Raw genomic sequence first — 11,798 nt, forward strand, 5'->3', positions numbered from 1 at the left:
AAACATGATCACCACACGCAGGTTAAAATATCAAAACAAAACTCTGAACCAATGACATTTGAGAAACAGACACCTCAGAAGTCCTCAACTGGCAGCTTCATTAAATAGTACCCGCAAAACACCAGTCTCAATGTCAACAGTGAAGAGGCGATTCTGGGATACTGGCCTTCTAGGCAGAGTCGCAAAGAAAAAGCCATATCTCAGACTGGCCAATAAAAAGAAAAGATTAAGATGGGCAAAAGAACACAGACAATGGACAGAGGAACTCTGCCTAGAAGGCCAGCATCCCTTAGTCGCCTCTTCACTGTTGACGTTGAGACTTGTGTTTCATGGGTACTATTTAATGAAGATGCCAGTTGAGGACTTGTGAGGCGTCTGTTTCTCAAACTAGACTTTTTAATGTACTTGTCCTCTTGCTCAGTTGTGCACCGGGGCCTCCCACTCCTGATTCTATTCTGGTTAGAGACAGTTTGCACTGTTCTGTGAAGGGAGTAGTACACAGCATTGTATGAGATCTTCAGGTTCTTGGCAATGTCTCGCATGGAATAGCCTTCATTTCTCAGAACAAAAATAGACTGATGAGTTTCAGAAGAAAGTTCTTTGTTTCTGGCCATTTTGAGCCTGTAATCAAATGCTGATGCTCCAGATACTAAACTATTCTAAAGAATGCCAGCTTTATTGCTTCTTTAATCAGGACAACAGTTTTCAGCTGTGCTAACATAATTTTAAAAGGGTTTTCTAATGATCAATTAGCCTTTTAAAATGATACACTTGGATTAGCTAACACAACGTGCCATTGGAACACAGGAGTGATGGTTGCTGATAATGGGCCTCTGTATGCCTATGTAGATATTGCATAAAAAATCTGCCGTTTCCAGCTACAATAGTCATTTACAACATTAACAATGTCTACACTGTATTTCTGATCAATTTGATGTTATTTTAAATTTGGGGGAAAAAGTGCTTTTCTTTCAAAAACAAGGACATTTCTAAGTGACCCCAAAATTTTGAACGGTAGAGTATATATATATATATATATATATATATATATATATATATATATATATATATATATATATATATATATATATATATCTCCATTGATTCTTAAAGAATATAACTTATAAATAAATGCCTCATGAACTTAGTTAAACTTTTACACTACATGAGAACCCAAAATATAAACTTGTTTTTCTCCAGTGTTTGTAAATGTAAACCAACACTGTATAGCCTCATATCATGGTATAAAAAAAATATGTTGATATCCTCGATGGTCAGTCCTTGTATCCATAGCTCTGTCTATTAATCTGAGAGTGGTACATTTCTCCAGGCAGCCGTTTTGTTTTTGTTGTCTGTGGATTTGCTCTTTAAACAGCTGCATATTATCAAGATATCAAAGTGTCACCAACAAAAAGTTAAACAATAGGCCTATAGCAAAAATATATATAATTCACATGTTAATAGCACTTTTCAGTAGTGCTCAAAACATGCCTTTCCATGAGCGTAGCATTTATTTTTCAACTCGAATCAATGAGCCCAATCAGTCCTCCATGACAACAAAATCATAAACAACAGAGTAAGGCTGGCTAATAAGTCCTTAGTTTTGGGGTTATGGTCAGGTAAAACAATTTGGCTAATCTATACTTCCATATTTCCAAGTCCTGTTCTTGAAGATCAAGGGGTATAACATTTATTGGAATGACTGGAGTTCTGATAGACTTTGGTTTTTAATGTAAAGATATAATTTATTCGTATTATTAAATGTAGTAGCGATGGGTTAGAAGAAGCCTACATAACCAACCCATAAAGTGACATTTAACATTCATATATGACCAACTATGTCAACTTTAACATTGATTTATCCTGCAATAGATGTTGTTCAATTGGTAACATACATTTTTGTATTTTTCTAATGCCTCTTAAGGGGAAAGTACTCTAAAAGTAACTGATTACGTTACTGAGTTTGGGTAATCCAAAAAGTTACGTTACTGATTACAGTTTTGGACAGGTAACTAGTAACCGTAACAGATTACATTTAGAAAGTAACCTACCCAACCCTGCTTGCTAGATAGCTACGGTTAGCTGTCAGTGTCACTTTCAGATTTATCACCAGTTAGCTGTAATAGCTAACGCCCTTCCCTTGCAATAATGGCAAGGAGATTATTGCCTTGTGGATAAATAGATTACTATTTTACAATGAAGCGATGTTCAAATGAAGAGTTGCGTCTTTCAATTCAGTCAGTGTGCTCTGTAGCTGGCTCGCTTCGCATCGAGCAGGACTCAGATGATGACTGTTTGCCAGAGTGCAAGCTCCTGCTCTCGTGGAATCAGATTGTCACATCACATCTCAGTATGACAATCATTCAACGTCCCACTCAACCCGTTTCCAATAAACCACCTAATTCATTTGGTGTTCAGTGAACTGTTAATAACAAACCTTTGATTAATGTTGTAATTTCATGATTCTATCTGCTGCATGAATCAACGGACAAAAAGTAGGCCTACAGTAATCAATATGAAATGTATGGGTTATTTCTATCCCGCGCTGTGCCCATGATAAGATCTGACCGAAATCGTTTGTTCAACATAACAACCCAGCTAAACATAGGCGTAGCATATTATTTTCCATGTCGCACACAGATAAAAGACACATTGTCATGAACAGTTATCCCATTGTGTCCACATGGTTACAGTGTGATACCACCGGCAGCTACCATCACACACACACACACACGCCAGCAGTTAGATCTTCAAAACTCATATTGACTTCTCTTGTTCCCTCTCTCTCCCTCTCTCTTGTAGCATGGCGGATAAACAGGATAAGAGTGAGCTGAAAGCAGAGCTGGAGAGGAAGAAACAGCGCCTGGCCCAGATCCGAGAGGAAAAGAAGAGAAAAGAGGAGGAGAAGAACAAGAAGAAGGATGTAAGTAGAGAGAAGAGAAGTAGAACATGCTAATGGCTGGCTTGATGCAGAGGAGTTGTGGGGGCTCACATCCCTGTAACATTCATCTGTAGGCAGATTAAATGTATGTATTCTATTGCCCCTACTGTTGACCAGGCTATGTTAGAGATTCAGTCTGATTTAGTCGCCTTGCAGAAAGCCCTTGTTGATTTAAAATGGTTAGTTATTGCTGCAAAAACTAAATGTGTGTTGTTTTCTAATTCTCATAGAAATATTTCAGATGGTTTACACATTTATGCATTGGATGGTTCTCTCATCGAGCAGGTTGCCGCCTACAAATATCTGGGTATTTTGATTTACAAAAATGTTATGTTAAAAAAACATATGGATGAGCTAGCTACCCACTGGGCGCACACATTGGTTGAATCAATGTCATTTCAATGAAATTACTTTGAACCAACGTGAAATAGACGTTGAATTGACGTTTGTGCCTAGTTAAGAAGCTGAGGTTTAAAGTAGACTTCTTTTATAGAAATAAACTCATCAAAAAAAGAAACGTCCTCTCACTGTCAACTGCGTTTATTTTCAGCAAACCTAACACGTGTAAATATTTGTATGAACATAACAGGATTCAACAACTGAGACATAAACTGAACAAGTTCCACAGACATGTGACTAACAGAAATTGAATAATGTGTCCATGAACAAAGGGGGGGGGGGGTCAAAATCAAAAGTAACAGTCAGTATCTGGTGTGGCCACCAGCTGTATTAAGTACTGCAGTGCATCTCCTCCTCATGGACTGCACCAGATTTGCCAGTTCTTGCTGTGAGATGTTACCCCACTCTTCCACCAAGGCACCTGCAAGTTCCCGGACATTTCTGGGGGGAATGGCCCTAGCCCTCACCCGCTGACCCAACAGATCCCAGACGTGCTCAATGGGATTGAGATCCGGGCTCTTCGCTGGCCATGACAGAACACTGACATTCCTGTCTTGCAGGAAATCATGCACAGAGCGAGCAGTATGGCTGGTGGCATTGTCATGCTGGAGGATCATGTCAGGATGAGCCTGCAGGAAGGGTACCACATGAGGGAGGATGATGTCTTCCCTGTAACACAGAGTGTTGAGATTGCCTGCAATGACAACAAGCTCAGTCCAATGATGCTGTGGCATACCGCCCCTGACCATGACGGAACCTCCACCTCCAAATCGATCTCGTTCCAGAGTGCAGGCCTCGGTATAACGCTCATTCCTTCGACGATAAACGTGGATCCGACCATCACCCCTGGTGAGACAAAACCGCGACTTGTCAGTGAAGAGCACTTTTTGCCAGTCCTGTCTGGTCCAGCAACAGTGGGTTTGTGCCCATAGGCGACGTTGTTGTCGGTGATGTCTGATGAGTACCTGCCTTACAACAGGCCTACAAGCCCTCAGTCCATTCTCTCTCAGTCTATTGCGGACAGTCTGAGCACTGATGGAGAGATTGTTCGTTCCTGGTGTAACTCGGGTAGTTGTTGTTGCCATCCTGTACCTGTCCCGCAGGTGTGATGTTCGTATGTACCAATCCTGTGCAGGTGTTGTTACACGTGGTCTGCCACTGCGAGGACGATCAGCTGCCCATCCTGTCTCCCTGTAGCGCTGTCTTAGGCGTCTCACAGTATGGACATTGCAATTTATTGCCCTGGCCACATCTACAGTCCTCATGCCTCCTTGCAGCATGCCTAAGGCACGTTCACGCAGATGAGCAGGGACCCTGGGCATCTTTCTTTTGGTGTTTTTCAGAGTCATTAGAAAGGCCTCTTTTAGTGTCCTAAGTTTTCAGAACTGTGACCTTAATTGCCTACCGTCTGTAAGCTGTTAGTGTCATAACGACCGTTCCATGTTCATTAATTGTTTATGGTTCATTGAACAACCATGGGAAAAAGTGTTTACAATGAAGATCTGTGAAGTTATTTGGATTATCTTTGAAAGACAGGGTCCTGAAAAAGGGACGTTTCCTTTTTTGCTGAGTTTAGATCATGCCTCTCCTTAAACAGCAGGAAGCAGGTTGTACAGGCAACCTTCCTGCCAGTTCTTGATTATGGTGACACCATTCATCAGAATGCAGCAGCCTCTACTCTAAAACCCTTGGATGCAGTGTACCATAGCGCGCTTCGCTTTAATCACAGTTGACAGGTTTAATAATCACCACAGCATCCTTTATCAGGTCAGCTTGACCTCTCTAAATTCCCGTAGATCACTTCATTTTTCCCTTTTTGTTTACATAAGCTCTGCTGCACAAGCTTCTAACATATCTCACTTCTCTGTTAATGTATAAAAATACGAGTCCCCAAGCCCGCTTACAGGGTTGGTTAACACTTGAAGTCCCTCGTGTCTCCACCAACCTCGGTAAATCAGCATTTCGTTTTACTCAGAACATGTTTGGAATAATTTACAATCCTCGTTACGTCTTGAATCCCTGGTGACAGTAGGGCACTTTAGAACGCTGATGAGGAATGAATTCACTGAAGTTTGCTCGTTTTCTGGTTGATTGTAATCATTTTTGTGTTGTGAAACGTACTGTATCTTCTGTATCTCGTAGTTCTTTTTTGTTGTTGCTGTTTTATTGTATCATCATGTTGATTTGTGAATTGTTTGTTCTCAGGGCACTATTGAGAATGAGACCCTGGTCTCAATTGGGCTCCCCTGAATAAATACAAGTAAAATAAATAGTATATTATTGTTATTAGTGTGTCATGTAATAGCCTATGCAGTATTTATATGTGGTTATATTGTATTTATTACGTGATCTTTTTCCCCGTCTCTCCAATTCAACGGATCCCTCTCATCGCTGCCTCTCCTTTTCTACCCATTCTCCCTCTTCCCCCCCTTCCACTCTCTCCCCCTGTAGGGGTCTGACTCGAAGCGGGAAGGGGAAGGGGGTGGAGTCGGTGCAGCAGATGACTCTTCTGACCTGGAGAAGAAGAGGAGAGAGGCTGAGGCTCTGCTGCAAAGCATGGGGATCACCCCTGATATACCCAACAGTAAAGACACACACACATGTACACACACTCACGTACACGTACACACTCTTCTGTTTTTTTAACAAGCATTTTTGCATGAAGCCTCAGCGTGCCACTTGTCCCCTACTTTTTCTTCTCTCCCGTCATTTACTACTAACCAACTGACTCTCTCATTCACTCAATTATTCACTCCCTCATTCTTTGACCCCCCCACACACACACACAGCCCCACACAGCCCAGCCTCTGAGGGTAATAACAGAGGATACGTGTCTGTTTCACTATCTAGTCACTACCCTTATGTCTCCCTCAGCCAAGTCAGTGGGCAGCGATTCTGGAAGCCAGGACTCTGGAGATGGAAACTCTAGGTCTGTGTTTGTGTATTTGTGATTAAGTACTTGTATGCTCATTGTATATTATTAACCTGCCAGCTTTCTCTCTTTCTCTGTGTTACTCACTCTCTTCCTGCTCTCTCTCTCTCTCTCTTCCTGCTCTCTCTCTCTCTCTCTCTTCCTGCCCTCTCTCTCTCTGCTGCCCCCTGGTGGTGCATTGTGGCTGTATCAGGACGTTACCCTGGGATCCTGACCCCTCTACTCTGCAGCTGCACTCTGACTCTGAACTACTGGGGTTCACCTCTTTCTTACTCTATAAGACTCATTCCCCTACTTGGGCTGTGGTTTTGCTCCTCTCTTCTGTTCCTCTTGGTCATTTCTTTGGTGTGCCTGAATGGCCCTTGTTAGCATCATACACATTGCTGTCTGCTAGCACATGTAGAGTGTTTGTCTTTGTAATGGTGTGTTTGGATGTGGAGTGTGAGAGTGTTTGTATAATGGTGTGGCTGTGTTTTTAAGTTTGTATGTGTCTCTCTGACTATGTGTGTGTCTCCTGTCCAGGCGAGGTTTTAGGCTTGGCATGGCAAAGGTGACCCAGGTGGATTTCCCTCCAAAAGAGATGGTGTCCTACTCCAAGGAGACACAGACCCCCGCCGATACACAAACACACACCCAGGCTAAACCAGGTAAACTTAGTGTTTTATGGGTTAGCGGCAATTCTACAAACTTTGAATGTTTTATTGTACGTTGTGTTGTTGTGAGCATGATGTTGTGGGTGTGTGTGCGTGCGTGTGTAGCAGAGGAGGAGGAGGAGGAAGAAGAGGAGGAGGAGATGGTCGATCCCAAGCCAGCAGAGGACTCCCAGGAGGAGAAAGCTGATGAGGAGGAGAAGCAAGAAGAAGGTGAGATTGACTTTACCCTCCTGCCTCTGTAAGTTGACTAGCCCTGGCCTACACCACTTCCGATATTCATGCGTGTGTGTGTGTATAGTCCCTCCCAAGGAGCTGACTGAAGAGGAGAAGATGCACCTGCTCAACTCTGAGGAGTTCATGACCTTCTTCGATCGAGGGAGCAGGATTGTAGAGCGGGCTCTCTCTGAGCGAGTGGACGTCTGCTTCGACTACAGTGGCCGAGACCTGGAGGACAAGGAGAGGTGAGACACTCACACCTGAACACACAGCTATAGAGAGTGTATGTTCTTATTTCTCTCGCTCTTTCTTTCAATATTTCTTTCTTCCTTTCCAGTGAGATGCAGGCGGGGGCTAAGATGTCTCTGAGTAGGGTGTTCTCTGACGAACGTTGGTCCAAGAACAGAGTGGTCACCTGTCTGGACTGGTCTCCTCAGGTAGGAGAGTGTGTGTGATGATTCGGATTAGGGCCTATCTTTTAAAAAGTTACATAATCTCTTGTGTTGGACTCTGTTAGAGTCATGCAAATCTGTGTATTTGATTCCTGATACACGTCTGTTTTACCCCTGTTGACTGCTGTTTGACTGCCGTCTGCTGTTTGATTCAGTACCCTGAACTGCTGGTGGCCTCCTACAACAACAATGAAGATGCTCCTCATGAGCCGGACGGAGTGGCTCTGGTCTGGAATATGAAGTATAAGAAGACCACACCCGAATACACCTTCCACTGCCAGGTACACACACACACACACACACACACACACACACACACACACACACACACACACACACACACACACACACACACACACACACACACACACACACACACACACACACCACCTCTCTGTGAATATAATTCTCTTCTCTGTGTCTCTTCCCCAGTCTGCGGTGATGTCAGCGGCATTCGCCAGGTTCCATCCTAACCTGATTGTGGGTGGGACTTACTCAGGCCAGATCGTCCTATGGGACAACAGGAGCAACAAAAGAACATCTGTACAGAGAACTCCCCTGTCTGCATCCGCTCACACGGTAACTCACATACACTACAAAGGAACGTTGCTGACAGGTGTATAAAATCAAGCACACAGCCATGCAATCTCCATAGACAAAACACTGGCAGTAGAATAACCTTACTGAAGAACTCAGTGACTTTCAACATGGCACCTTCATAGGATGTCACCTTTCCAACAAGTCAGTTCGTCAAATTTCTGCCCTACTAGAGTTGCCCCGGTCAACTGTAAGTGCTGTTATTGTGAAGTGGAAACGTCTAGGAGCAACAACTGCTCAGCTGCAAAGTAGTAAGCCACACAAGCTCACAGAATGGGACCAGCCAGTGCTAAAGGACATAGCGTGTAAAAATCGTCTGTCCCCGGTTGCAACCAGGGCTGTTGTGGTGACCGTATTACTGCTACACCAGCGGTCACGAATCATGAAGGCAGTCAAATTACACATGACAATTTAGACACGGTAATTAGGCTTCTCCAAGCTCTGATGGTCATTAGTAGCATACCAAACTTGCTAACTGCCTGGTATTCAGCACTCTATTGTCCCTCTAATCACTCTGACATCAATGCAAATGTATTAAAAAATCAAATCAAACACTTCATGAGAACCCATGGGCTAATGTTGCACACATTTCTATAGGCAAAAAAAAAGAGAGTGATGGCCTCTATTAAAAAGAGGAGGATTCTATCAGTTTTCTATAGGCAAGGCCTATTATATTTTTCTCAACTTTCCTAATATAAAGCTAATATTAAGCACATTGCTTATCTTTACAACAGGAGTATAGCCTACCTGGCTGGCATGACAATTAACCACAGTAAAAGCTTCCTCCATTCCCTATTTAAGTGTAGAGATTACATATATTTTTCCCCCTGCCCCTGTTGAGACAATATAATGGTCCATTCTAAATCAAAGCGAATTTCACGCACATATTATTTAGTACAAGATTAAATCAAGAATAGTCTTATGGGTGACAATATTAGCCTATCACTTGTGAATGATATATCACTTGTGAATGATGTCCAGTTTAAGGCAAGAAACAATGCCTTTAAAAAAAAATCATAGTCCCCCCCATAGCCCTATATGTTTTGATAAGGTTTGTATCACAACTAAAGTGGCCAGATATTGGCGTGGAAGAACTTAACTGGTCTGCACAGAGCCCTGACCTCAACCCCATCGGACACCTTTGGGATGAATTGGAACGCCGACTGCGAGCCTAATCGCCCAACATCAGTGCCCAACCTCACTAATGCTCTTGTGGCTGAATGGAAGCAAGTCCCCGCAGTAATGTTCCAACATCTAGTGGAAAGCCTTCCCAGAAGAGTGGAGGCTGTTACAGCACTAAAGGGGGGACCAACTCCATACTAATGCCCATGATCTTGGAATGAGATGTTCATATACTTTTGGCCACGTTGTCAACATTGAGTGCTCAATAGCTTTCAAATTGTGAAAATGTTTAGATATTATTTTACGGGTACAAGCTACTATCAGCTAAATATAGACTGGACTGTGTAATGTTAGCTAAATGGAAACATCACCCATTTCTAACGGTGTCCTGTGATATTCAGCATCCTGTGTACTGTGTGAACGTGGTCGGGACCCAAAACGCTCACAACCTCATCAGCATCTCTACTGACGGAAAGATGTGTTCTTGGAACCTAGACATGCTGTCTCAACCACAGGTACGATTGCAGTGTGTGTTTGTGTTCTAGGACATTGCGAAGTTAGTGTTTTGGCAGTTTTAATGCTGTGTGTGTGTGTGATACAGGACAGTCTGGAGCTGGTGTTTAAGCAGTCTAAGGCAGTATCAGTGACCTCCATGGCGTTTCCTCTGGGTGATGTCAACAACTTTGTGGTTGGGAGTGAAGATGGATCCGTCTACACCGCCTGCCGCCACGGGAGGTGTGTGTGTTCAGAACTTTGCTTTGTGGACATCACTTTGTGGCCAACACCAATATGTGTGTGTGTGTGTCTGTTACAGTAAGGCAGGCATCAGTGATGTGTTTGAGGGACACCACGGTCCAGTCACTGGACTGAGCTGTCACAGTGCCGGGGGTCCCGTGGATTTCTCCCATCTCTTCATCTCTGCTTCCTTCGACTGGACTGTTAAGCTGTGGACCACCAAGGTAACACACACATACACACTTCTTCTGGGAGCCCTCGTAGTAGAGTATGATCTCCCTCCAAGGGTCGCGGGTCCCGGTTGTTGTGTGGGTCTGGCTGGCCATGGGTATGGCGGTGGCTGGGCAGGTTGATCGGTGATCTGCAGCTTCTGTGGCAGCAGGAATGGTTCGTTCTGTGTCCCGGGCGTTGTTGTTACTGGCACCGGTTACTGTGCTTTGCGGCGACACACACTTACCCTTTCTCCCCATCGTCTCTCTGTAGAGTACTCGTCCTCTGTATTTGTTTGAGGACAGCTGTGACTATGTGTATGATGTCATGTGGTCTCCCACTCACCCCGCCCTCTTCGCCTGTGTGGATGGATCAGGACGGCTGGACCTGTGGAACCTCAACAACGACACAGAGGTACACACACATTTCTACGCACAGTGCAAAACAACAGATATGCATATGAACAATGCAACATTGTGCGTGTCCTAGGTGCCCAGTGCCAGTGTGGTTGTGGATGGGTCTCCTGCTCTGAACCGTGTGCGGTGGGCTCACTCAGGGAGAGAAATCGCTACAGGAGACTCAGACGGGCAGGTGCTGGTCTACGACGTAGGAGAGGTGAGAGATCCATCCCTTATACTGAAGCTCTTGATATACTGTACATGTCATACCTGTGTGTAACCCATGTGTGTGTGTGTGTATGTTCTCTCGTTTCCACAGCAAATCTGTGTGCCCAAGGCAGATGAGTGGACCCGTTTCGTGCGCACGCTCGTGGAGATCAACGAGAGCCGAGACGAAGGAGATGAGCTCGCCGCGCAGCGCCTACTCGCCTGATCACCATGGTTACTTTGGGGACCACGCCCCTCTTGCTTCCAAATCCTCCCTCTGGTTGGAGCAGGTGTGATGTCTATCCCTCAGGGTTCTAGAAGGTCGACAGTGTTCTGTCCACCGCTCCAACTCAAGTCCTTTTCTAAATATGCAAAACGTACCTTTTTACTACTTTGTATTTGTACATTTTCTAGACGTATGTATGTTCCCTATGGGCTGACGATGTGTGTTAAACTGATGGTGAAGAACAGAAAAAGATCACCCATGCTATGCGCATTCCAACCTTCATAGACAAGGACAGCCATGTCCTCATATTTTAGCAACAATTTTATTTATCCATGCATTTATCACATTTGGTTACACACATTTTAAACATATTACATATTTCTGCAGATAACGTTTCTAATATCCCCTAACATTAACACTACACCTAAACCCAAAAATAAAAAAATAAAGCTTTTTAAATTAACTAAAACTATTCTTCACGGCAAGTTATGAACCAAAGTTTTTACTTTCTCTTTTGGTAATGTACCTGTATGTCTCTTAATAGAAAAACAGTTTCGTTCTCCTTCCTGAAAGCATGAATAATGAAATCTTCCCACATATGAAGATGTGGACGCAAGCAGAGCCATAGATACAGTACCTCTGGAAAGTATTCAGACCCCTTGACTTTATCCACATTTTGTTACGTTACAGCATTATTCTAAAATCTACAC

At 43.7% G+C, this 11,798-nt stretch overlaps 1 protein-coding gene across 1 annotated transcript; it reads left to right on the plus strand.

The window, feature by feature from the left end:
* Positions 1-2,727: 2,727 nt before the first annotated feature.
* LOC120020015 (cytoplasmic dynein 1 intermediate chain 2-like) lies at positions 2,728-11,798 on the plus strand. Its single transcript, XM_038963437.1, has 15 exons — positions 2,728-2,923; positions 5,792-5,924; positions 6,215-6,269; positions 6,795-6,919; positions 7,031-7,135; positions 7,224-7,386; positions 7,479-7,578; positions 7,749-7,874; positions 8,026-8,172; positions 9,714-9,827; positions 9,914-10,047; positions 10,127-10,271; positions 10,531-10,671; positions 10,747-10,872; positions 10,975-11,798. Exons 1-15 carry the CDS (start codon positions 2,804-2,806, stop codon positions 11,086-11,088), a joined length of 1,848 nt encoding a protein of 615 aa, XP_038819365.1. The 5' UTR covers positions 2,728-2,803; the 3' UTR covers positions 11,089-11,798.

This window comes from Salvelinus namaycush, chromosome 25 (genome assembly GCF_016432855.1).
Source record: "Salvelinus namaycush isolate Seneca chromosome 25, SaNama_1.0, whole genome shotgun sequence".
Classification (NCBI taxonomy): domain Eukaryota; kingdom Metazoa; phylum Chordata; class Actinopteri; order Salmoniformes; family Salmonidae; genus Salvelinus; species Salvelinus namaycush.

Coding starts and splice junctions, on each gene's coding strand:
- LOC120020015 (XM_038963437.1), top strand. CDS start 2,804: ATGGCGGATAAACAGGATAAGAGTGAGCTGAAAGCAGAGCTGGAGAGG. Junction 6,270..6,794: donor TCTGGAGATGGAAACTCTAG/GTCTGTGTTTGT, acceptor TCTCCTGTCCAG/GCGAGGTTTTAGGCTTGGCA. Junction 10,873..10,974: donor TGGTCTACGACGTAGGAGAG/GTGAGAGATCCA, acceptor TCGTTTCCACAG/CAAATCTGTGTGCCCAAGGC.